This window comes from Hippoglossus hippoglossus, chromosome 22, assembly GCF_009819705.1.
Source record: "Hippoglossus hippoglossus isolate fHipHip1 chromosome 22, fHipHip1.pri, whole genome shotgun sequence".
In the NCBI taxonomy this organism is placed as follows: Eukaryota; Metazoa; Chordata; class Actinopteri; order Pleuronectiformes; family Pleuronectidae; genus Hippoglossus; species Hippoglossus hippoglossus.
In genome coordinates, this window is record NC_047172.1 from 14,579,791 (window position 1) to 14,606,246 (window position 26,456).

The window sequence follows — 26,456 nt, forward strand, 5'->3', positions numbered from 1 at the left end:
CGGTTCCCAGCATAACTCAGCCTGGCATGAGGTAGCACGGAGTGACCCAGCTGCCTCCATGTGTGACCTGCCCCCACTGTCCAGGGGGGAATGACTACAGGCATAGTTTGGGGTGGGGGGGTTCCCATGTCACATCTGAGGCCGTGCTGATGTTATGGGCTTTACTTTACAGCATGTTTTTATTTTTTTGCTCCTCTGACAAGCCTCTTGACTCTTCTGAGACTTCTAATTCCTGGTCCCTCTCTGCTCACTGTCAATCTCCGCATCCCCGGGGGTCATTTTCCTCCATGGGAACATTGGTTGTGACAGCATGGATCCCCCAAGGAGATGGTATAGGGAAGAAATATGAAACGCATAGTTTCACAAAATCCTCTGCGGCGGCCGAACTAAGGTGATTTGAGCTGCCAGCCTGCAGCTTTCTGTACGGACAGATCATGTGCTCCTTCCAGAAAGACTTTGGGAGTAGAAGGATGTGTCACCTCTCCCTAGAATAGGTCACTACGGCGCAACCTCGATGATATAGGTGAGAGCACGGCGGCTGATTAAGGGCCAGGATGTGCGTGAGACATCCTCTGATGTTCAGGAATTGCCTCATTAAAGAGGGTCATGTTGATGTTCGGTAGGAATCAGCATGCGGAATAAACAGGGGTGGTTCTTCCAACAATTTAAAATAAACACACTGTTCATTTACTCAACATGGAAATGGTCCTTACAAATGAATTGTGCCATTTCCTTCGGATTAGGCCACAAAATGTATGTTCCCTTTGAATCATTGGTGGAAATACAAGGTTCTGCCTTTGCATGAAATAATGCTTCTATTTAAGCTTATATTCATATGTACCGCACTGTATAACAACCTCCCATTTTCTATTCACTTGTCACAAAAAGTGATGAATATGGAAAAGTCATGGAACTGAAATAGCCTCAAGCATTCCGAGTGAAGCGTATAAATTCGAAAATGTCTTCCAGTTAGCCGATAGTCGAGCGATCTGGATAATATTTGTCTTAATGGCCTGAATTGCAGCAATTAGAGAGACCATTAACTTATCTGTTCAGTGTATGGTTCAGTGCCGGGGGCCACATCAGGGCCCTGATTTTGTTGTTGTTTTTTCCCCTTTCCTGCCCCCTCCCCCTTCTCATGTCTGACAAATCGTTTCCAGCCAATTTACGATGGTAAAACTGTGGGAGAACAATACCCCATGGATGCAACATAGCGCAAGCTCTACCACATGTCCCAGAGAGGAGCGAAGTGCTTGCAGGAAACACTTGCTGAGATAACAAGATAGTACGGAAAGCAGGGCCACTGAAAGGCCATGCAGAGGGCTGCAAAGGCTGATACAAAGGTGGGGGGGGCCTGGCTTTATGCTGACCACTATAAGGCTGAGAATCACAAGCGCACGTATGCACGACGTCAATCTGGATTGCATACATCATTTCTTTCTTCATAAGAATGTTAAAGAGCGAGACAGTAACCACCCGCTTTTAGAGCGACTCTGGTTTCTGAAGTGAATTTCCCAATATCCAATATCCATTGATGTTTCAGAAAATATTGATTAAAAAGAGTTTTAAGCCTGAAACCAGGCCGACCAGCAACAAAATGAAAAACATAGAACATTTGATTCAGAGCAAATAAAAAAAAAAAATTACAAGTTAAAACACAGTTGATATCATTCAGACTTGTACTTTCTACAGAAGATCATCTCACAGTCTCGTGGCTTGTGAGTCTAAATTGGATGATTACAACATTATGGCTGATAATCAAAATATCTATTCAGAAATTGAATGGAATTTTTTCTTCTGGTAACACGCTGCTGAGCTCTAATGACTGTAGTATTTAGTAGAGGACCGTTTTACATATCTCAGCTGGTTGACATGAAATTATGAATATTGTTCTAATGTCTATGATTGACTCGGCTGACCATCAGTCTGTGATGTGGGAATCTAAAGCCTTGCCAGGACAAACAGTTCTTGACTGACATGATGGGGCGGCCCCTGCAACCAAGGAGGGAGCCACTGGTGTTTGTACGGTTGTTTTTATACTAACGCTCACTTCACCGCCCCCTCCCCTGCAGACCCCAACTCACAATTGCTCAGCTCTGCCTCCTGGTGAGAATAAACATTTGATAAAACCATGTGCATCGGCAAAGGCTGATTATACGTATTTAGCCGTAGATAATCATTTCTCGATCTCATGCACGCCATTGAGTAATTACAGACAGCACCTGTGCCTGGCCCACCTGCAGGTATTACCATGAGTGCTGAGCAGCAAATTTAACTATATTTAAATCAACTGGGGGAAAAAGGAAACATTCACTATCAAAAAATGCTGCTGCGTTTTAATCACGAGAGGAAAATGTTGTCTCAGTAGGATTCCTGGAATAACAAACTACCAGAGACCAGTGCTTGAAAACATTTCAATACCCCGATAACCCCCCAAGGTAGATCAGTGGTTAAATCTTGCCAGCTGGGTTATAGGGTTGAGCAATACAGGTGACACGCAGGACAACGGGATCAAGGTTATCAGTCAGGCTAATTGATGAGCCCACTTGTTTTCCAAGTATAGGCACGAGGAGGAAAAGGAAGGTAGTCGTCAAGGCTGCAGTGTTTGTGTTGTAAGGACTGAGGTGAGGGGTCAGGTGGCGCATGGTGGTTTCAGCTTATTGACTCGATCCAGAGCTCCCGAGTGGCGGAGGGCGAGTTTTCTTCTCTCCGCACTCATTCTGGTGGGAAAGGAGAAACAGGGAAGTGACAAGCCTTCTTAAGATCAATGGATGTGGTGAAAAAGGAGTGGCCAGGGGCAGCCAATAGGGGCTGGGCCACAGGGAGCTAAGCGGGGAGATAACGTAAACAAGGAAACCACCTGATGTGAGCGGGGGTCAGATAAAAGCTCGGCCCTCCACGCAGGCAGGTGCTTCCTGAGTCCTGCTCTCTCAATCAGTCGATCCTTGCTGCCCTCTCCTCCTTTGCTCTCCTCCTCCTTTTTCTGTTTTCTCATTCAGTCTCAAAGAGCTTTCCTAAAAGTATAATTCACAGCATGATGGCAAAGGGTTTAAGATCAACCCACAATCACTGCCTGTGGGGCCTGTGCTCGCAAGCAAACACTGAGGGACAGTAAAACGCTGAGAGGACTGAGACTCACTAAAGACGGTCATACAGGCAGTAAAGATGAGACCAGCTTGTTGTTTGTTGCTAAGATAACAGTGCATAATAATAATGAATTGTCTGCAGGGGCCTGTGTGTGCAGATAAAGCACCTTTGTACCTTTTTCAGGGACAGTCAGGTGAATGCTGGAGATTCCAGCTACAGACACACAACCCGCACAGAGTGAGAATACCCAACCGCACCTCTCCTACTCTTTCGCCTTCTCGCTCTTTCTTTTTCGCTTTGCTGGTTGGTCTGGGATTGTTTTGTGCTGTCCAATGAGGAAGGAAGTCGGTGTGAGAAAGTGCCTGTTTTTTTGGGACCAACAGGAATTGGCCTCATCACAAGCGGTTCCTTTTTTTGCCGCTGGAACAATGCACTGGCGTCACACCCCTCGACTGGACCTCGGCATTTCACATGGAAAAATGTTCCCAGAATTCCGCTCCCAGGCTTCGGGGTAAGGCCGAGGATGGGGTGAGGGTGAGAGGGCGGGAGGTGGAGGGTGGAGGGTGACGGCTGTTCGCGGAGCGGGTGACTCAAAGTGACCGATGGACGCTCGTCACCACCGCAACCAGGGAAAGTAGAGTTCCAATTCATGGCACGTCAACAAAAGCAAAACAACAAACTTTATACTAAAGTATAGCAGAGTTGCTACTGAAGACTTCACAAGACAAATTCTCTATTGTCCTTCACACAAACTGGTGCACAAAATTCTATCAGCAGCTTTTCAAATGAAACCTTTCAAAATTAAAACCCAATCCCTTCCACTGGCAGAATTTCTTTCACTCCACTTTCCTCCCTGAGTGACACCGCACCTTAGCAGACCTCACCACGTAGCGTCGAGCCATGTCTGACCACACGGATGAAAAGGCTCAGTGAGTTGTATTGTGTGACAGGTCAGCTGAATGCTCCTCAGGGGTTACATAAGCTTCTCATAGCACCGTGTTTATAATTACCGTGAGAGGGTACACGCTGCTGCTCTCTCAGAGCCTTATCAGCCCCAACGCATTATACAGCATTTGTGAGTATTGTACTGCATAAAAAAATACTGTGGAAAATAAGATCTAATTCATAAAAGTTGGAAACTGACGAACGTCCAACAAATTGACCAAGTAAACATTTATAATTTAATAATTGTTTTCTTGGTAAATTTGTTGGACGTTTGTCTTTCATGCTTGCACTGATCACAAAGTAGCACTGACTTGGAAACCAGACTAATACGACACATTATGCTCCATTTTCTCCACTGAAAACATTATTTTGAAATGACGCTACACGTTTATGTTGCGACTTGCACACACAAGAAACCTATGTAATATGGCTGGCATCACAGTTCATCTCCTACAGCACATGGCTGCAAAATAAACAAATTACTGCTGCTTAAATGTGCAAGGTCTGCACTTCTATTATCAGTGTCATTCATCACCCCAACTAATAAATCAAAGTCGAGTGTGTGAGAACACAAACTCTGAACAGAGTTGAGAGAAAAAAAAATCAAAAATATTTGCATCTAAGATCAGCATAACAGGCATCGTTATGTCGCTCCGCCATTGAATGGCGATGAGGAATCGCTCCTCTTACACACTCGTTGTGCGCAGTTATTCCACATAAGGAAGAAATGGGCTGTTTAAAATGCGACCTTTGCACATTTTTACAATGATGGAATATTAAAAGTATGACTATGGTCTGGAGAGTTCTTGAGAGATGTCAAATAATGGACAGAGACATGAAAATTGCCCATGAGAGCCAAGTCAAAGGATAAAGAACTGAGGCAACTGGGGACTGGTGGGGTCAAGCTGGAACAACACGCCACAGCCATTAGGCCTGGCAGCGAGGGGTCTCCCCCTGCGCTACAGACCCGACTTCAGAAATTAGGCCGAACGCATCCCTGCTGCAGACTGCTAGTTAGGCGCTGTGAGAACCCATTCATCACTATAAACATAAAGCCCTGCTACATGAAGATCCAGCCTCAATGAGCCTTCACTAGACAAACAGGCTGCACCCAGACTCCTCACCACTGGGAGAATTAATCAAACGGCACCCAGACAGCCCCTGCCGTCTCAGCGCGAGGCTTGGTAAGCATGGACAGAGGCTTGTATGATGTCAAACATGGCGTGAAGCCCACTAACTCATTAGCCACAGGAACACAAACTGGCAGTGGAAACGTATACATCTTCCATCTGTGCAGTACACTCCTGTTAACATCATGTCCAGGCCCTAAGTTGACTTGCATAACAATCACTCTGCACAAAAGGGTTTGTATCTGTTGTTTGTTCTGCAGAGTGGAGATGGGCTTGTGTGTATGTACACAATGAGCAGTTATGAGGTCGGCGACAGTTCAGCTAACTACATGGAATTCAAACAAATGGTCACATTTCACTCTGATTGCTGCTGAAAGCTTCTGATGTCTCCTTGGTGGGACGAAGAAAAACAAATTGGATTTCTGACAGTCTTTGCACTTCCAGATCCATGTGCATAGTCCTAAAACATTACTCTCCTACACCACAAGAACAAATTCACAACAATCTCTCATGCATGTAAATAAATTAAATTATAGGATTTTCAAATGGATTTAGGAATAAATTATAGACCTTCTTAAAATCGTTCTATCCATTTATATAACTAAGCAACTAGAAAATCACTCGGCCCATTTTTATTTAAATATAAATTTTATTTGTTTTAGAGATTTAAAAAAATCCTGGATCTGACCATATGTCAGTATCCATGCTGAAATTAATGAGTTCTTTTCTGGCCTATGTCCCACCCTTCCAAATTTCATGAAAATCCAGTCTGTAGCTTTTGTGCAGTCATGCTGACAAACCAACCAACCAGGCAAAGAACCGACCAACCATCTATACAACCAACCAACCAACCAACCTGCTGACCAATAACCAACCAACAAACTAACAAACTGACAGGGGTAAAAACACAGCCTCTTTGGCGCTGGTAATAATAAAGTATTATGTACACTGGGTCATGTGCCCCTGGTCAGGAAGTGGAGGAAGAACAGCGGATAAGAGAACATTACGTCTCTGGATAATTAAAGCAGAATCACAGGCTCTTATCAAACCAAATCACAGCATCTAACAGTGGGGCATGCCGAGGTGAAATTACTAGATGCTAATGATGCTGATGGTGTTCAGTGATATGTTGAATTTCCCCTGTGGTGACACTGAGGCCAAAACCCTTGCAACTTTGAAGATTAATTTTGGCGATTACTTTGAAAGAGTCCCCGTGATTCACAAAGCCGGGAAACTTCAATAAAAGACAAAGAGGAGCTATTTAGAAAAACTCCGGCTGTGGCCCATCTGTGCTGCCTAAACCACTTGAAGACAGCAAGACACTCAGCGTGCAGCACTTAAAGGGCATGCACCTGTTCACACCTCATATTAGCAGGTAGATTAGTGTGTGAATTACTGTGCCAGTGAGGCCTGAGGATCTCAGGATGTTCCTCCTGATTGGCTGGCTGGAGGGCTCTTCACACCAGCACGCCCCTCCCCATCCACCATTTATCTCTTTTCCTTTTTCCTGCTGTGAGGTTTTGTCTTGCGTAAAGCAATGATGCTTTGACTCTGCTGAGGGAGGATTTCCTCAAGGCTACAGTCGGTCCTTCCACACACACACACACACACACACACACACACACACACACACACACACACACACACACACACACAATTAGCCTTGCACTGGTAATCACTCAAGAACTGCTCAGACACAAAAACATGTTTGGCTTTTGTGCTGGGAGTGCCCTTTATGTGTTTATTCTCTGTCCAAGTGCAAAACAAACGGCAATAGCAGAGGCACAACGACAAAGAGAAACTATGGATACAGTGACAGATGTGGTGAGGCCTTTGGTCCCTGCTGATGGTCCATGTGTCAAAGGTGGAGCTGCTCCGTTAGGATCAATACCGAGTATTGAACAAGCAGTTGTTTCTTGCCGTCCACCACAGTCCCTGAATGGTGGGAGGGAGGCATGTACTGCTGTGTCCTGGCACACTGGCACACAGACAGCCATTACACACATGGCCTCAGATCACCCTCGACCTGATTTACGCACTACACGCGTGTTGTGGAGCTGTAAAAATTACCCCCCTACACGTAGATGAAGTCATGATGCAACCCTCCATCAGACATCTTTATTCCGCTGTAGTGACACCTTACAGGCATCACAGCATGATGGCAGTAACCAAAGTGTGTTGTTGGTTCTTTTGTTAGGGTAGAGGCGTGCTGACATGGCTGTGTTTTGCCAACAGTGTGGCACGAGGGCGGCTGGAAAGTTCCACAACAGACCACGGGCTCTTGTTACACTGACAACCCTAATGTCAGGAGCCCGAAATCCCACCTAATGTCGGCCGAAGTTAGGGAGGTTGAAACTGAGTGAAAACAGACGTCCAGAACAATTTTCTACACTAGATAATTTATGACATATGTTTGAGAGCTTGAACACAAGTCAGTTTTAATTTTAGGAAGAAAAGTGACACATGAACTTATATTAACTGAACTCTCTGTTTCATACAGATGTGCTCAAACTTTTTACTGCACCCAACTATGAACATACAGACACATTTTCTCCTTTACGGTAAAGAATTCAACGTTTAATCCTCGACTTGAGCGCATTAATTCTCTCTGGAAGTATTGGTAAAAAAAATTCGACAAAAAACAAATAAAAGCCCTCATTTACAAATGGTCTAAAAACAGTATTTCTGTATGTGAACTCAGTCTTGAGTTAACATGGGAACAGCACAGTGCTGTGAGAAGAGGGAAACCCCTTTGCTCTTCTGATTGTGGCAGCAGGTGATCTCTCCTCCGAGGGCGACATGCTTAGGTGCCTCCGATCTATTGGAAGCTCACATCAAAAGCCCCATTGATTGGCCCGGACAGATTGAGGCATAGAGATTAAATGCGCTGTAAAGAAGAGTTAAACTGCCGCGCATTTAACGGGGCAGCTTTCTGGACCAAAAGGTGCCATCTGTTTGCATTGTGGCTAAGTTCCTATTGCACTTGCCCACAATCAGGCCACACAACCCACTGACACTGGAGGGCAGAGACAGAGGAGCATGTGGTCTGATCAATCCCAGTGCATCTAAACAGACTCATACAGCTTTTCCACCAAGGCAGTTCAAGGGCCGGCTCGGAGCCAGTGCTTTCAATCTCGAACCAGATCCTTTTCTGTCTTTCGGCCAGAAATAGTGGCACTAACTCTTTGCTGGTCTAGAAGAAAGAAGCCCTTTGCCTCATGGGCTGGGGGCGGGATTATTGTGACCAACTAGACCAACCAAAACTTTGTTGTACCTGTCATTTATTTAAAGAACCGTGAGCTTTTGCTACATACAGTATTTTCTGCAGAGAACTATAATGTTATGGATGCCAAAGCTACGCAGCAGTTCTCCTTGGAGGAGACGCCACCAACTCCTTATTGTGTGGTCATCCACTGAAGTCCAGCGTTCGAGCATGTAGAGGATCATTGAGACAGCAGGATATGAATTGACTTACGGGCACGGTCACACCTACGCAGATGTCAATCATCCTAAGTAAGCGAGGGAGCGAGTCAAACTTTTTCTTCCGATGACGAAAGCAAATCTTCACGTGGAGTTCAACTTTGGTCAACTTTGACCCACGACATTCACCTGCATTCGCATATATGTGGCTGTGTCCTTTGACAGATATCGAACCAACAGTGTATGAGAGAAGGCAAAATACTACAGAGAAGAAAAATAGAATAAAGGATACAATCTGGATGTGACAGTATAAATGTCTTTGATATTTCTCTTTCAGGTAAATCGTGTGATCTGGGTCACTGTTTAATTAAGTTACTGTCCACCATGTAAATGAACAGTAAATACATATTGACATTTACCAGGGAACATTTTAATTAACATGGTATTTGATGCCTGGTACACAAATAATCCTCATGTGTTTTGGAAATGATTAGTATCAACAACGTGTGGACTGTATTTTGAGTAAATGTGCAGTGAGTCAGTCGCTTATAAAGTCCAGGATCAAACAGACAAAACAGCATCAGCATTTTTAATGGATTAAATCAATAGTATGGAATTATTAGTATTTATTTAGCATTTATGAGATAAAGCTTGTTAAAACTATCTAGAGAACAAGCAAACAATTCCAAGTAGCCTCTTATGAATAGCAACTTGCCCTGTATGTCAGAGTCACTTTCATAGGCACTTTCGAAACCTCTTAATTTTTCCAATAAAAACGTTATTCTTAGGATTTGGATATGAGCTGAGAGGCCATACAACAATCAGAAGTCATGCTTTACAAAACACTGTCACAAAGGAAAATGATGTCCTACATAAGACTGCAGATGAAACTGTGGTGGGTCTGTTTCCAAGGCCGTGTTTATTCAAGAGCCATGTAACAGAAAAGAGTGTGTTATATTATTGTTTGCCCGGGCCAAGAGCAGATAACTCATGCAGCCAAAATTAATTCAGGCCGTGGTTTCTGTGTATTTATATACACAAACATAAAAGGAGCAATAAAATCCGGAGATGAATATTAAAGCTGCAGGTGCTTCTCCACGTTCCAATCCAAGCATCGCTGCTTGTTTAGCACAGTCCAGGGCTTTACAAGGACTTGCAACCTGAGCTGCAGTTGGAAACCTTAACCACGGTCCATCAAATATTAAAGTGTATGGATGTTTTGATGTGTATCAAGGAAAGGTTCAATACACTTCTCTCCACGAAGCAGATTGATGAGACTCTAAATATCAGATAAACCAGTAAGATGCCTTATATAAGTGAATTAATGTCATTTCTATCCCGTGATCAGAGCAGGAATAATGGGGTTAAGTCACTGTATGAGGCTTCACTGATCCTCCACAATATCTGTGAGATTTCAATGGTGGGAACTCCGAATGCTTGAATACAGCAGAGCCGTGAGATGTCTGGGCCTCTTACTCACACTGCTCCAGACTCAATGGTCTATTGTCTCTGCCCTAATGTGGAACCTCAAACCTATAAGTCAAAGGTGGGGGGTTAGAAATGAAGTCATCTCTGCAGGAGAGCACTTCAGCCAGACACCTTCGCGGCCAGGGAACGGCTCCTGAATCCTGTTCCCTCACTGTAAATCCTCCCAGACATGTTGGCCTGCTGCAGCGGCGATAAAGGTAACAATGCTGTGCCCAGCATATGGCTTTTGAATTTATTTGCACAGCAGCCTTTATATACTGCTTTGAGTTCATTTTTCTCTTCCCTCTTGGAACAATTATACGTGCACTTGAAAGGAGGAGAAGGTTTTCTCAACTGGCCGGAGTGGAAGTTAGTTCAACAAACACTGTTACGCTACATGTGGGAAACAATCTGCTCTTTAATTCATACAAATGCGCTTTCAATTGAGGGTATTATGAGTTGTGATTTTAAATGAAGTGCCTGAACAGCTGGGTGCTTGCACTTGTTATGGTATTTCACTCAAGAATAATAAACAGTAATGTAAAGTGAAATAATGGTCCCTTTTCCTCCCTGTGTGCAACGTGAATGAATGTTCATCTCTACATGTGTGTGTATGTTTCTGTGTGTCAAAACTCACAAGCATTATTAATGATAAAAATCCAATAAGTGTTTGTGAATATGAAGGAAATATGTAAAAAGTATCTCTAGATACACAATAACTTAAATATTGATTTCAAATCTTTACACTAAAAGACTTGAATGATCTGTTTTAGTCTTTAGGAAAATGCGGGCTCCTCAGCTGATTTATGGGTGACACCATGTGTTTGCAACAATGTGACTCCATTATCATACAGCTGTGGAGTTATCTCTCCATCCTTTCTTTATCTAAAATAAACACAAGAAACAAGAGAGAAGGATGTAAAACCAGAAGCGTGAAAGGCACACGGTGCGTCCTGGCGCGTAAAGACGCGCCGAGAAACCGTGATCCCTGATTTTCTTATTGTCCTAATTGTTTTCATATTGTTTGGATGTTTAATGTCTCTGGTAGCCAACAGCGAATTTACCAGAACGGGCCGCCTGTATATGTCAATCTATAATATTACAATAAATTGCTGTGGAGTTATAAATTAGTCAAGGAGTCATGTCTCCATTTTGTCTTTATCAAAAATGAACACAAGAAAACAAGAGAGAAGGTTGTAAAACCAGAAGCGTAAAAGGCGCACGATGCGTCCAGGCGCGTAAAGACGCACCAACAGTGATGCCTGATTTTCCTACTGCTGTATAATTATTCCCTTGTTGTTTTAATCGATAATATTACAATGAATGAATATTGTTTTGCAGTATACTTTAGTTTTGTTCTTAGCGATTAACAATCTGCTGTAGCGCAGCAAATTTCGTTTTTTCTTCTGGACCAGGTGAATTAAAAACACTTTCTCCTCCAAACGTTATAAAGACTGTTTATGCTGCTTCAAGCACAAGGAAGGTGGAGAGGAGGGTGGGCGGTGTTTGCTGACCGACAGTGTCCGTATAATGACACTACACCGCGGTATATAAACTGGGAGGGACGTCAGACACCCTTCACTGCAGTCGCTATGCGCTGATGCTCCGCCACGCTCTCGCATCACCGTCGGCAGCACGAGCCTCGCATCGGCACATCAGCAAACTCGGAGCACGTCTGACCGCCACGATGGATGGGCAACGTAAAGACCGCAGAATGACTCACTTGTGGATATTGACGTTACTGATACTTGTCTAACCTCTGAGCACTGGATAACTCAACTTTTTTTCTGGATACGGATCGTGGAGCTGGCTCTTGTCCCGCAGGCGTTTGGAGGATTATATTTATTTTGCCATCACTCCGTTTTGTGCCGTCACACTTGGAATAGGAGCGTTTTGTTTTTGTGGGAGGACTCACTGATTTTTTAGGATACGCACATCAAACTCTAAAGAATGGCCGTTTGGTTCACCTCTATCCTCACAATAGTTTTATCATTATTTACTCAGGTATTATTTTATCTTTATAACTTAATATGAATTATTTCGGAATATAAAAATGCTGCATTGCTTTAGTTTTGCTCACAATTCATATCTTTGTATAGGTTCAGGGATCAGGTGTGTTCGAGCTGGATCTCCATCACTTTCAGAATACTAAAGGTTTGCTGGCAAACGGACTCAGCTGCAGCATGAGCGGCTGCAGGACTTATTTCAGGGTTTGCTTGAAGAACTTTCAGAAGCCGGTGTCTCCCGGACGCTGCATATTCGGCCAAGCGGCCACACCTGTCCTGGGCACCGACTCCTTCAGCATCCGGCCGGACGCCAGGCTGCGTCTACCGCTCAACTTCACCTGGCCGGTAAGAGAGCACCAGCCCCGGCGCAAGGACGCATGGCTTCGCACGCACACACACAAACATATGTCGATTAGGCATAGTATAATATAAATGATAATGATAATATAAAAATAATGATTAAGCAATAAACTGAACGATATGCGAGATAAATAACCAGGCGTCCTCACAAGGTCCAAAGGTTCCACTGAAAACATGTTATTCGATGAAAAAAAAACTAACTGGATAGCCTATTTTATCAAATTAACATAAAACAACATGCACCACAATTAATTAAATACAACATCTATGTTTTACATTTCATAGAAATACATATTTATCAAAGCCAAATGTTGTACAGCAGACGGAACGTGGTTTATTGTGCTCCAGTGTTGGGCGTAAAAGTCAGATGGCAGATTTTATTCTCATATATTCAAGTATTCAGATATCAACTAACTTATTAATAACTTATTAACTATTAGTACAACTTCTCTATATATGTAAATATATATTCATTTAGGGTGATATTTATTTCTTGACTTTTTCCCCGCAGGGTGCTTTCTCCCTAGTTATTGAAGCCTGGTATTCTCCTGCAGCGGACCCACCTGGAGGTGAGGACTCGTTGCACAACTCTTAGTCCACCAGTAGAGGGAGATATGCAGTATAAAGCCTATACATTGCCTATCACACATTTTAATCTGTAGCCCTCAATCAACGCATTTAAGTGCTGGCAAGTGCATCTGGCGTGTTCAGCGTCATGGATCCGTGTTTGTTAGGATGCCTTATGAGTCACACGACAATTCCTCCCAGTCACATCTGTCCAACACAATCACACTTCCCCTGTTTTATTTTTGGCCTGCATGGGAAAGTGTGCAGGCCCGAGTGAGAATGTGAAGCCCTGCCAAAAAATCCCATTGATAGCCCTTTCCTGGATTTTACACCTTTTTTTGTTTGGATGCTTCAGTGGGGGGGAAATAATGGTCACAAGTGAAGAGAAGAGGACATTTCATGAGTTCCCACGCTATTAGATTAATGAATCACTGATTTGAATTTATAACAACATCTTCTTCCTGTAATCATAACCTTTCAAATGTTTTTCTTCCGCAGACACCACCAGCCCTGATTTCTTGATTGGCTCTTATGCCATCCAAAGACAATTGGGAATAGGGCATGAGTGGTCCCAGGATGGGACCACTCACGGGACGCAGACGGAGCTAAGGTACTCATACCGGTTCATCTGCAATGAACATTACTACGGGGACACTTGTTCCAAAATATGCACACCGAGAGACGACCATTTTGGCCACTACACCTGCAACCCTGATGGGCAAATAGCCTGTCTGCCGGGATGGAAGGGAGAATACTGCCAAGAACGTAAGCAAGAGTAAAGACACCATATGGACACTTTTTCTTTTCTTTGTTTGTGATAAAGAAGGTCAAGAGTCAGCTTTTAGGCAAAGGGTCCACACTGCTGCTTAATGAAGTAAATTAGGCCTGAAATGAAACTGAAACACAATGAGAACAAAGTTTTTTGTGCCTTTGATTCACATCAAAGCGACATATTTTGTAAATAAATTGTAAGCATCACATGTTAAGCTTCCTTTACAGTTTTATTGTCGTGACCTCAGGTGTTTGGTTTCCGGTAGAGGAGGCGTTCAGTTGAAACACGCACGCGGAAGTGCACAGCTTTTGGCGCACTTTCTCTGCGGGCGCGCGCAGTTTTAATCCGGGGCGGTGGTCGCGCAGCAGCACGCGCCGAGGTTAATCGCGGCATTATCGGCCGCCACGCGCCACTAAATTGCGGCCCTCCATTGTTGAGGCGGTGTAGGGTGGCAGCTGCACGCGGGACTCGGACAGCCCACCGATAACAATGGGGCAGCTGTCCTGCTTTTTTTTATTTATCTGAAAACAAGCATCTGCTCCACAACCGAGCTGCCGTTTTAACACTAGATATGAACCCATGCAAAATCACTGGCACATAAACACAAATTATATTTGTCCACTGATAAGGTCAGGTAACAGCAGGGTTTATTTTACTAGGTGATAAAATCCTTATCAACTGCTTGTTGTAAATGCAAATCTCCAGGTTTAAATATCCATGTTGTTTTTTCCAGCAATCTGTCTTGATGGCTGCAATGAGAGGAATGGAAACTGTACATTGCCCGGAGAGTGCAAGTGAGTATTCTACTTTTTTAATTAAGATTATTAAATATTCTGTCATGGAGGGATCCTCAATCATAACACACAATGATCAACATTTAAAATTACTAGGTCTTGAGAATATACCAAGAACAGATTAACAAATATATAATATATTACTATTATTAATATTAGTTTATTGTTATTGGGGTTTACCGGTTTATCTGGGTGTATGTTTGCCGACATAAAAACTTTTGTTTTACAGAATAAACAATGCATAAAAGATACATATTTATTTTTATAATTTATGTAAACATGTAACTTTAAGTTCCATATGTTTAGTTTTCATTTCTTTCTTTTTATTTACAGTTATCAAAATAAAGCTTATAGTTAAACAAGCCTCACTTTTACTTTTACTCTAATGAGTATTGCATATCATATCCTTATTTTGTATTACGTATTTATCGGTATTAACCAGTAAGAACCTATGTAATCATGGATACAATATACAACATGACCATGGGTGTGAGTCTGTGTGTATGTGTGTGTGAGCCAGAAGTCATGTTGAACTGTTTAATGTGTGAACAGGTGCAGAGAGGGCTGGCAGGGACTCTTTTGTGATGTGTGTAAACTCCATCCGTCCTGTAAACATGGTACCTGTAAAGAGCCGTGGCAGTGCACCTGCAAAGAAGGCTGGGGAGGCATCTTTTGTGACCAAGGTGTGTTACTATACTTTCTCTGAGCTGCAAAAATGAAAGAAAGCTAACTAAGGAAACGGCATGAAATGTTTTTACTCTAAATAAAAGCCTCAATATAGCACCTCTGGTTCCTTCAGTGATGTTTCCACCCATTTGTTTTCAGATCTGAACTACTGCACCCATCACAAACCCTGTGCCAACGGGGCCACATGCATGAACACGGGCCACGGCAGCTACACCTGCACCTGCTTGCCAGGCTTCAACGGGGTCGACTGTGATTTAGAGGTCAGGGAGTGTCACAGCCAGCCCTGTCACAACGGAGGCCGCTGCCTGGTGAGTGCGGAAGTCTCTCTCTCTCCTTTCCCACAACACAGGCTTTCCTGTTTTTGTTTTCGCCTCAGTATATCTGCTTGTCCAGGAGGATGCTATCGATTGTCAAGTCACTGGTTGACCCAGTTCACAGAGCGTGTTCTGAAAATAGAATACAGACTGAGGATAATGGGGTTTGTTGGGGCCAGTCTGGAACAGGATGCGATTAATAAAACATCTGAAAGGGAGCATTTTGATAAACTTTATATCCTTTCTCCCTGCAGGACTCTAACGACGGCTATAGGTGTGAATGCCTGCCGGGGTTCGAAGGGACTCGCTGTGAGAACAAGATGCTGACCTGTGCAGACACACCCTGCTTCCACAGTGGCAGGTGCAAAGAGAGGGATCATGGGAACAGCTACATATGTGAGTGTCCAGCAGGATACACTGGACTCAACTGTGAGATGAGGGTGGATAAATGTACCTCACTGCAATGCGCCAACGGTAATACATCATTCCCTCTGCATGAAAAAAAATTCTTCTCTCTATGAATATTTGTGTTAGAAATAATATATACGAGAGAGGCGTCTACAATAATGTTTTGTTTTCAATAGGTGGACATTGTGTGGCCCACGGTAACCTGCGAATGTGCAGCTGTCGCTCAGGCTTCACAGGAATCCGCTGTGAGATCAACATCAACGACTGCGCCCCAAACCCCTGTGCAAACGGCTCCACCTGCATCGACAGCATTAATGACTACACCTGCGCCTGCCCCCTGGGGTACACGGGCCGCCACTGCGACAAGCCCACAGACCGCTGTGCCTCTTGGCCCTGCTTGAATGGAGGGACCTGCACCGCGGGAGCCACAGGCCAGCCGGCCTGCCTCTGCCCTGCCCATCACAGCGGACCCCAGTGCCAGTCCAGCGATGTGCCTTTAGCCAACACCCCCAGCCCAAACATAGGCTGGGAGTCCAATGACAAGCTGAGCCTGGCAGCCATCAGCTTGGGAGCAGGCCTGGTGGCTTTACTGGTGCTTTTCTGCATGGTCGTGGTGCTAATACGTCACATCAGGAAGCAGAGAAACAAGGAGCGGGACTCAGAGACTATGAACAACCTCTCCAAGGTGGACTTTCAGAAAGACAACCTCATCTCTTCTCTAGACCTCAAGAATACTAATAAAAAGATAGATCTGGAGGTGGACTGTCCCAGGGAAAAGTCGAATCACAAACACATCAACCACTACCACCTGGACTATAAAACCTCTATGGGGTACAAGGACGAAATGTCCCTTTTGGACAAAGATGAAAACTGTGAAAAGACGAGAGAAGACAAAAAGCATCTGAGTAGAATGTACAGGTGAGTGGACACACATTTTCATTGCAGTTCCTTTTCATTTCCGTTGTGTTTTCTGGAGTATGTATTTGTCATTGAGTAGTAACGAAGTAACGGACACAAAGATCTGAAAATGTTGATCAAAAGAAAAATCAAGGTTCAGTGTAAGACACATACTCAGTAACTGTTATGATGTATCTTTACTTTACAGTGAAAGACCAGAGTGTAGAATATCGACAATATGTTCTTCCAGAGATTCGATGTACCAGTCCGTCTTTGTAATAGCAGAGGAGAAAAACGAATGCATCATTGCAACTGAGGTAAGTTTTGTCACAATTCATTTCATTCAGCTTGTGACCTGCATTGTTTCTGCTTGAGTGATTTTCACCTTTCATCTCATTTGTCTATCGTCTCCTCTCTCAGGTATAATACATGGAAGGCATTATGTATCATCCACGTTTGGATTTCCTTTGGACTGTTTACACGTGTGGAGAGACTGGGATTTATTTAAATGAAAGTTGCTGCTCTTGAAAAAACTTGATAACTGGATGGAGCCGGTGTGCTCGTCGAATGCAATAGTACTAAAAGCCTCTAAACTTTGTGAGAATGTAAAGACTGAAAAAAAATACGACTGCAGGAAATAATGAGCAAATCTGACTTGTGGATGCGCCTTTGATGTTTTTCCACTCAAACCCTTGTCGGCTCCGTCCAAGTTCGTCCGAGGGCAACAAACCGAGACGCTCATGCCTGCGTGTTGATTGAGAAGAAAAGGACTATATCTTCACGTGCTCCTCCCCACCTTAATGCAGTAATCAACAATCAACAAATCAACTTACTGCCAACAAGCCTGTGGAGGTAGCCAGCCTTTTCCATGTTTTTGTGGCCTGCAACGCGCTATGCAAACAAACAGGGGGTGGGGGGGGGAAATCAGCATTGTGCTAAATGAAAAAAGGGACAACTACTGAAAACGGTTCATTTTTGAAGAATAAGGTTATCAGTTTTCATTTTTTGTAAATCAAATCCTTTTTTTAAAATAAAGATTGTATGAAGCCAAGATCAGAAAGCCTTATATACATGTTTAAACAAAACATTGTGCCCCGCCTTATCTTGATTCCTTTGCACAGCAACGTGGAGATAAATGGAAGATCAAAAGATGCAATACGCTATAGCGCCATGCAGAGAAAGTCATGATAGGGCCTTGTTTTACCTTATGCAAGATCACCCTTAGATAAAGACAAAGAAATACATGAAGTGACTATCGTACCAAGGACGCCTTCAGAGGAAATTACTGAACTAATAATGTTATTTTGTAAGATTAGTATTCCATTAGTAATTTAAGATTATGAAGCACTGATCTCTCTCTATGTTTTATACGATTATTTTGTATATACTGTATATTTATATGTGGAGATTAGAAGTATGATTTGTACATCTGTTTTTAAGTGGATGTCCCCAAAAAGGTGAATTTATTTTTAAAGTGTCTGTTGGTGTTTTATTTTATTGTTATTATTTTTGTTTTGTTATATAAAAGAAGAAAACAATGAATACATATCTGGTACACTGCTTGTTTGTTGGTCTTCGGTGGTTGAGTGTACATGTGGTCAGATAGCGATCCTAATTTCAATGTTGGAATCATCTAGAAACCTTACATGTGTGTCAGCTGGTGTGGAAGTGGCTTCTACAGCGTCTACAGATGCAGTCGTATATACTGTATTCGGCCCGGTAGCAGTTCTAATGACTCCGTGCCTACTGTATGTCCTGTGTCAGTGTGATGTGAAATCAAATGTGCTAACAATCATTCAGTGGACAGTGTTGTAATTGGCCTGGAAATGTAAGGAAATACACAAACAAAAAAAAAAGATATATATTTAAAAACAATCTGTATGTGAAAATGAAGAGTCTGTGTGATCTTTCTACTTCAAACTGCTTCTCTGAACATCTTTGAGTAACCGTTAGCTCTTACGTACACCAGAAATGAGATATGATGTCTGGTGATAAGTGATCGGCCAGTGGCTGTAAGCTGAGAGGGGGGCAGGGAATGGAGGGGGGGGGGGGGGGGGGGAGGCGTCAAGAATTTTAACCAGTAAGAAAATCTGTATATGCCCTTAAGTGTAAGCAGCAGCAAACAGGGGCCCACATAGGCCCAGCTGCTGCCAAGCCTCCATGAATGAGAGAGTCATAACAAACCAGCCAATCCCTGTCACTTTGAACACGGTGTTCTTTATTCACCTGACCCCTTCCAACTAATGTCCCAGCAGGAACGGAGCTATGTCTCCACCCACCACATGGGGGCAGTGAGCTTTGTGTGAAAGTACTCCACTGTAAAATCTTAGCTCATCAAATATCATGCACAGTGAGTGTTCGGCCTTCGCGGTCACACCGGTGCACTGGACACATCGATGCAGAACACAGACACCTAATGAGCTTACGGGAGAACAGATATAACAGTCCCAGCTATTAATAGGTAATGTGATTATACCTGCTGGACTATCACTGACTGTTTGACCCTGAGGGATAGAAAAAGGGAATAACATGGTAATGAATTGGAAAATTAATGCAGTAATTACTGTGCAATCTGCTGACTAAGGCACTTTATATTCATTTGTTTGGATCTACAGTGGGTTGCTTTCACTGCATGAAATAAGATAAGACAGAACTTTACCTGATTTCAAGATTATTGATTTTGCTCCAAAGTTTGAGTAACACAGGACAAAAAGAATAAAAAGTAAAAAAAGAGTGAAACATAAAAATATTTTGTGTAAGGCTGAGTAAGAGAAAACCGGTGCCTGAATAAATAACAATACAGGCAAGCTTTTAAAAAATATACAAGAATAAAGTAAAAACTACACTAAAATAAGAATAGAAAAAGTACTACACGAGATAGGAAGTAAGTATTGCACATGAAAATGAATGTAATGTTACACATGATATAAGATAATCCTTTAAATATCCCACAACCAGGAAATTTACTATTATACTATACATAATTGTAGAAGTGATATTGTACATGAAATAAAACAGTAATATTCTTTTTTCTTCTTTATAACTTTTGTGAAACTTGTATGCACTAGAAGAAAGAAAGAAAGAAAGGAAGGAAGGAAAGAAGACAGGAAGGAAGAAAGAAAGAACGAAATGTAATAGAAATAGAGCTGGTAAAAAAACAGTTCAACATGAAATCTCTCCTCTAGAAAAATTCCCAGATCCACATGCTAATAATACCTGCCACTACTAAACCGACACTGATTGGTTCATCCGTTATCTGAGCCCGCCTTTTGCCCAATTTCATTGGTCGAGACCGCCTGGCTCTGACGTCGTCTGAACAACAAATACACGTGTTTTTTTTACCAGAAGATACAGAAGAGAAACTCCTCTCATGCTGGCAGCGTCCGGTAACCGACTCTACTCTCTCTAAGAAACGGTACCAGGGTTTGTTAAAAGGTGATTACAGACTGTGTGATGTGCTGGAATGTGTAGGGCAGTAGAAAGACGAGTGGAAACACCAGAGAGCTGCTGTCTGTCTCCACAAGGAGCCACATATACCTTTTTTTTTTTTTTAAACACAGCCCATAATGAAGCCTCAGGACATCATGAAGGAAAAGAGCAGCCTGTGGATATTTGGATACGGATCCTTAGTGTGGAAACCTGGGTTTGCTTATAAAAGGAGCAGCATCGGTCACATTAAAGGATACAAGAGACGATTCTGGCATGGAGATGATTTCTACAGAGGGGACAAGGAAAAGGTGAGATACATACTACATTTACCATTTAATAATATTTCCTGATGACTTTAATGTGATTTTTCCTTATTATTTTTCTACTTATTGTGTGTTGTTATGAAGTAAATCACTTGTTGGTGTTGTTTGATTTTCACTGTGTGTGTCCTTGTCGTCCGCAGCCAGGCAGAGTTGTCACACTGGTGGAGGATGAGGAGGTAAGCATGAAGCTCTCAGTCTATTTTAATACCATGCACACGACAGCAGGGAGTAGAAGTGAATTCTATCCCTATATATCCCGTCTATAGCCTACTACATACTATTCTATTTATATTACCTTCTATACCATTACTCTTCTCTGAAAAACACCAGAGAAAGGGGATATTTCTTTAACCCCAGTCACCGGAGCTGATGAAGTTGGTGTTTTGAAAACTTCCTCGGTTCAAGAGTGTCTATTTACTATAATAGCAAAGAATTCCTTCTTGAAAGCCAGTTTTTACTTTGGTGTGCCACATTACGATTTTAGATAAATAGATTCGATAGATCAGATAGATTAGACAGATCCACTTTATTGTCCACATCAGTGGAAATTTGGTTTCTCTCCGCACAGAAGTCAAAAGTACATGAAGAAACATACAAAATATATGATGTACAATAGAGCAACATAAAAAGTGCAATGGACAGGTGGCAGATCATTTTCAGTGGCCTCGTCTGGTCACCACGATTTACAAAAAGTTCTGGACTTGTCTGAAAATGAAGAGGGAATCGGTACCATTGAAATGATCACTTAGGTCATGAAACATTTTAGTCAAACCATAGCTATAAAAATGAATAATCAGTTTCGTTGAGTCTCAGTGATTCATCCATGATTCTTCCATTTGTTATTTTTTCCACCGATGGTTTTCTATGCTAAATATTTGCCTGAGGTGTTGGCAGAATACTCAGATGAGCTCTCCTACATTTCACTCTACAGTCCCCCGCCATTATCATTTAATCATTCTGTGCTCTCTAGTGAATCTCCCTCTCTCTCTGTCTGTTCTCTCTGCAGGCTTGCACATGGGGCGTGGCCTACGAAGTCACTGACTCCCAGATTGAAGAATCCCTTCAGTACCTGAAAATGAGAGAGGTGGTGTTGGGCGGCTATATAACACAGATGGTGGAGTTCATCCCCAAGGACAAAGGCCAAGCTCCACTGCTGGCCCTCGTCTACATCGCCACCTCTAACAACCCCATCTACCTGGGGCCGGCCTCGGACAAGGAGATCGCTGCCCAGATCACCATCTGCAGGGGCAACACGGGCCACAACATCGAGTACCTGGTCCGGCTGGTGGAGTTCATGAGGCTGTCCTGCCCCGAGGTGGAGGATGAGCACCTCTTCTCCATCGAGGCAGCGGTTCTGAACATTTTCAGTGACTGTGGGGGGATCAAGCCCCCAGACCAGAAACCAATGCTGTTGGGAGCCACATAGAAAAACTCCACAAGGCGTTCCACAGTGTGAGAAATGGTTTTCTACTGGGTTAAAGGGAAATTAGGTCCCACAAAACATGTTGAAGGGTGTTCGGTGCTTGAAAAGGGAAACACCTGATTTGACATTTATATTCTCACTTTCAAATTTTTCTGCAGATAATTAAAAAATGTAGGTTACATAGGTTACATACACTACTACATACTGTACACAGTCTCCATAAGCATGTGATGCTTTTAAAAGTCAGAGATTACATTCTATGATTTACACCTTTGTTGTAAAAGGGCCTCAAATGCTATTTTGTGCATAATGTATGTGTATTTAAAATAAATGTTTTAATAAAAACGACAAGGAAATCTGCATGAGGAAGACGTGGTAATGATTTTCCTCGAATCGCACGTGAGCCTGAAGGAGTCTCTTGTACATCAATGTTTGCAGCTTGAACGCTCGATCGCATACAGACACACACTCCTCCCTCATCACATGTGAGGGATGTGCAGCTGGTTAATGGAAAACGCTCACTTTTCCTCATAGATCTGTAAACTGAACAGGCTGAGCCGCTTTTAGCCGTCTTTTTGTGCACTTTCACTTTTCTAACACATATTTATTCTGGAGTAGCTGTTATTGAGTTCATGTCAGAAACATTGCTGTAAAACATGTTCTTTCACGATGCCAACTTCTGCCATACAAAGCATTTTAAAATTCCTATTGAGCTACCAGGCATTCCTCAAACCGATAAATTTTAACTTTCAAATATAGAGTGGATAGATATATTCCCAAAGACAGCAGCTATGTCATGTTCATGTAAATGATCTGCATATAAAGGGATTCACAAACATGTAGGATGTTTAATTTGATGCCATTTACATTTACAATAAATCCTGCACAGTGCTGCTGCTGCTGCAGCTGCTACTGGGAGAAATCCTTGCTTTCGTGTGCTGACTGTCAACTGTAGAGGAAACCAGAGGCCGTGGAGGACGACCAGCTCTATAGAGTCTATAGGGGCTTAGCTGGGAGGTGGGGGTGCAAATAGCATTTCTTGTCTGAACTCCGATCACTTGGCAATAACATGCGCACATGCGTTTCCTCAGTGGATAAACAAGCCCACTTTTTTTCTGTACAGCTCTGTGCTCTATTTTCCTAGAAATCAGCTGAAAACTGGGTCAAAGGTATGTAGGAGCTGTTTGAGCAGCAGAGAGAGGTGGGGGAACAAACAGTTCACATGTGCAGAGCATGTAATGTGGAGGGGCACACACAGAACTGTAACCTGTCATAATATGACTTCACAGAACAGTGTCCAGAGGTTCTTTACTCACAGACAGAAGACACACTGCCAGCAGTGAGTCAACAACAAGGTTGTTTGTCTGTGGCCTCTTGCAACACAACAAGGTAACATGTGGTAAAGTTGCATCAGAAATACTCAGGTATTTTGATGACTCAGAACTCGGTGTGCTTTCTGCTTCCCGGTCCACAAACTATCATTTGTTATCTCCTTTCATTTTGAACTGCTCACCTTGAATTCACAATAGAGTACCATAGCACTCAGAAGAGAACATATCAACAGTTCCCCCTTAATTCAATCAAGCTGCACCAAATTTCCTATTCACAAAAGGAAAAAAAAACGTCCTATCTCGCAATCTCAAAGACAGTGAAAAACTATTTCTGGATCCACCCTCTGATCTGGATTTGCACCAAAGTTGAATGGCTTCTTTCCTGATCCAATCCACATCCTTCCTTCCTTCACGTTTCGTTGAAATCTGTCCAGTAGCTTTTGTGTAATCCTGCTTACATAGAAACCAACAACAAACTAACAAACAGAGGTGAAGACTTCTCCTGATGGCTATTTTTTAATGTATGACAGAGAAAGTGCTGCACATAGACCCCGTACACACTTGGTGTTAACGTGTGTTTTTTGTGATCTGATCACAAGTGGACAGCTCTGAGATCGAACAGGGAACCGATCATGCCAGACCACATTCGGAGGTGGTCTGGGCCACATGTGTCCACATTCTTTTAAATGTCCTGGCCACGATGAAGAACCTCCTCCTCATCTGATGTCCTTTGTAGGCTGAAATATGTGAACATACCGTCATTCAAACTGTAGCAACAGGCAACAGCAACAGAAGCGATTTGCTCTGCCCTGAGTGCGTCGTCTGAGTGTTATTCTGATTTCTTCTTCTTCTCCTTGCTCCTTCCCACCATGCATTGCATCTTTGTGAGCGGAAAAGATTAACTTGTTTATTTGCATATAGTTCTGGGGAAGTGAGATCCTATATAAATACGAAGCATTTATATTTTTAAGTAGTTTAATTGATCTTCTGTTCATTTAATCAGCTTTTATTCTTCCCCCTTTCTTCACAGTCACATACCAACAACACCAAAGCTCATATTATCGGTATAAGTCAACGTGATAGAAAGACCCACATTCAGGGCCTTGATAAACGTTGTCAAACAAAGTCAAAAATCCCATGGTGTGGAGGAAGCCCCATCTGCTGCTCTATAAAGCCTCTTCTCATGTGTTAATGGGTTGCTATTAGCATTTATCTCTTCATCTATTTTGAGTGAACTCTTTATGATTTACATCTCACTCTGGCACCTCTCATTAGGGCTCTAACAATAAAGCCAAGTCAATCAATACATGCCCCTTACCTCACTGTTGGGATCCTTGTGGGGGGGGGGGATGCAGAGAGGGTATGAGACCCCTGGGTTTACCAAGAAAGAAGCATGTGTCTGATTTTGTCTATTTTTTGTGCATGTTCAGCAAATATGCTATAAAACCCCCCCAAAATCATATGTAGAACCATGTGAAATCTAATATAAAATCTCATTATGTTTGCTAACAACACATATACATGGATAGACTGTGATCCCTGTGCACTTTGAACCCCTAATCAATATCATTACCGCTCCTGAGGCCCCTTGCACTCCAGGAAAAGATGTCAGTCATTATCTTCTCAACAGAGACACAGATTATGAGGAACAGACACTACATGCCGCAAAGTGGGGGGCGGAGGTCATGTCCTCAGGATGTGTGATTGGCCTATCAACACCCAGAGCAGTGGCCACACACTCCAAAAACAATATTGCTGCTAATGCATTTCGGAGCCCCCACGCACCTGCATGCTAATGCGCACCCGGCCCGAACCCTGACCCTTGACCTTGGCTCGGCCAGTGCGGGGCTGAGGGTCACCCTGGAAGTGTGTTAAAGAGAAAGTGATTGGGCCGCTGATGGAGGCCGTCCGCTTTAAAGCCCTAAAGCCCCCTCAGAGTGAGAGATCAGCTCCGTCCGCAGAGGGTCACCTCACCCCTCTCTGTGGACATGAGTGCTGTGCGGTCATGGAGGCCACTTATGCTGCCCATTAATGAGGCACAAACAATGGCTAAAGATTTGGCAGTAAAGCACATGCCTTCTTTCAAGCCTCTATCAATCCACGAAGCAGAAACTGAAAGTAAAGCTCCAGATGTTTTATATTTTATTAAAAGAGCAGGTTTCAGAAGAGTCCGATCAAAAGACTGAATCTGGTTTCTTGCTGAGACATGAGGTGCTCGTCTTGTTTCAGTGATGCAGAAGGGAAACCACACAGCTCTGACCCATCTTTAATCAATTCATCATCACCAGTGGCTGATGTGAAAACTGTTTCTTCTCGTCCAAACAGAAACATGACTCACGTCCACTGGATCTTTTAATCCAATCTTTACGGAGCTGAAACCAGGCCTGACAAAATTACAGCTCCAGCCAGAGAGCTGCCTCCTGCTTCATTTACATCTTCTATCCCTGAGGAATGACACTTTGGCTGCTCTTAATTTCATTTCCCTAATCTCATTTACACTCAAACCCACCGCAGCTGCCCCGGCCTGGTGGAGGGGTGTCAGGCTCTGGTGAGATCATCTGTGGCTGAACTTTTTTCACCTGTTTCAACTTGAACCGCTACAGGCTCGAGCATCATTTACTGTAAATCCTGAAGGTGCAGTAGTTATCAAGAAGTGGCATCAGAGAGACATTTGAAACTGTCATTAACAAGCCAGGTGCGGGTTCAGTTTAACTTCTCTGTGTGAACCACACGACAGAAGTAAGTAAGGATGTAAGTTGATTATCATCACAGGAGCCAAAAAGGTAGAAATAAAAACAAAAACAATCCCACCCCATGTTCGCTGGCAAAGTTCATTCTTCAGAGTCTACTGCAGCTCAGGGATTAATTTAATCCACTTCAGTCAGGACCTCTTTTGCCAAAATTAATTTGATTTCACGGCATCTATTGCACTTCTGTCCGTCCTGGGGAGAGAGATCCCTCACATGTGCCTCTCTCTGAGGTTTCCAAGTTTTGTTTCCCCTGTTAAAAACTTTTTGGGGGTAGTTTGTCCTTACTCTTGTAGGTTAAGGGCAGAGGATGTCACACCTTTTTAAGCTCTATGAGACAAATAATGTG

At 43.0% G+C, this 26,456-nt stretch overlaps 2 protein-coding genes across 2 annotated transcripts; both read left to right on the plus strand.

The window, feature by feature from the left end:
* The first annotated feature begins 11,620 nt into the window (after positions 1-11,620).
* Positions 11,621-18,743, plus strand: LOC117755763 (delta-like protein 4). The gene is made up of 11 exons (XM_034575817.1): positions 11,621-12,053; positions 12,149-12,400; positions 12,927-12,984; positions 13,481-13,747; positions 14,488-14,548; positions 15,101-15,231; positions 15,374-15,543; positions 15,804-16,023; positions 16,134-16,875; positions 17,063-17,171; positions 17,275-18,743. Exons 1-11 carry the CDS (start codon positions 12,000-12,002, stop codon positions 17,278-17,280), a joined length of 2,070 nt encoding a protein of 689 aa, XP_034431708.1. The 5' UTR covers positions 11,621-11,999; the 3' UTR covers positions 17,281-18,743.
* A 1,496-nt stretch (positions 18,744-20,239) lies between these two features.
* Positions 20,240-22,388, plus strand: LOC117756486 (glutathione-specific gamma-glutamylcyclotransferase 1-like). Its single transcript, XM_034577033.1, has 4 exons — positions 20,240-20,368; positions 20,405-20,591; positions 20,747-20,782; positions 21,613-22,388. Exons 2-4 carry the CDS (start codon positions 20,421-20,423, stop codon positions 22,030-22,032), a joined length of 627 nt encoding a protein of 208 aa, XP_034432924.1. The 5' UTR covers positions 20,240-20,368; positions 20,405-20,420; the 3' UTR covers positions 22,033-22,388.
* The last annotated feature ends 4,068 nt before the right edge of the window (positions 22,389-26,456 follow it).

What these genes read in the sequence shown, in the direction of transcription:
- LOC117755763 (XM_034575817.1), top strand. Translation starts at nt 12,000, where the DNA reads ATGGCCGTTTGGTTCACCTCTATCCTCACAATAGTTTTATCATTATTT. An exon ending in TTTTATCATTATTTACTCAG is followed by an intron (nt 12,054 to 12,148) that starts GTATTATTTTAT and finishes ATCTTTGTATAG; the next exon opens with GTTCAGGGATCAGGTGTGTT. An exon ending in ACATTGCCCGGAGAGTGCAA is followed by an intron (nt 14,549 to 15,100) that starts GTGAGTATTCTA and finishes ATGTGTGAACAG; the next exon opens with GTGCAGAGAGGGCTGGCAGG.
- LOC117756486 (XM_034577033.1), top strand. Translation starts at nt 20,421, where the DNA reads ATGAAGCCTCAGGACATCATGAAGGAAAAGAGCAGCCTGTGGATATTT. An exon ending in ACAGAGGGGACAAGGAAAAG is followed by an intron (nt 20,592 to 20,746) that starts GTGAGATACATA and finishes TGTCGTCCGCAG; the next exon opens with CCAGGCAGAGTTGTCACACT. An exon ending in CACTGGTGGAGGATGAGGAG is followed by an intron (nt 20,783 to 21,612) that starts GTAAGCATGAAG and finishes TTCTCTCTGCAG; the next exon opens with GCTTGCACATGGGGCGTGGC.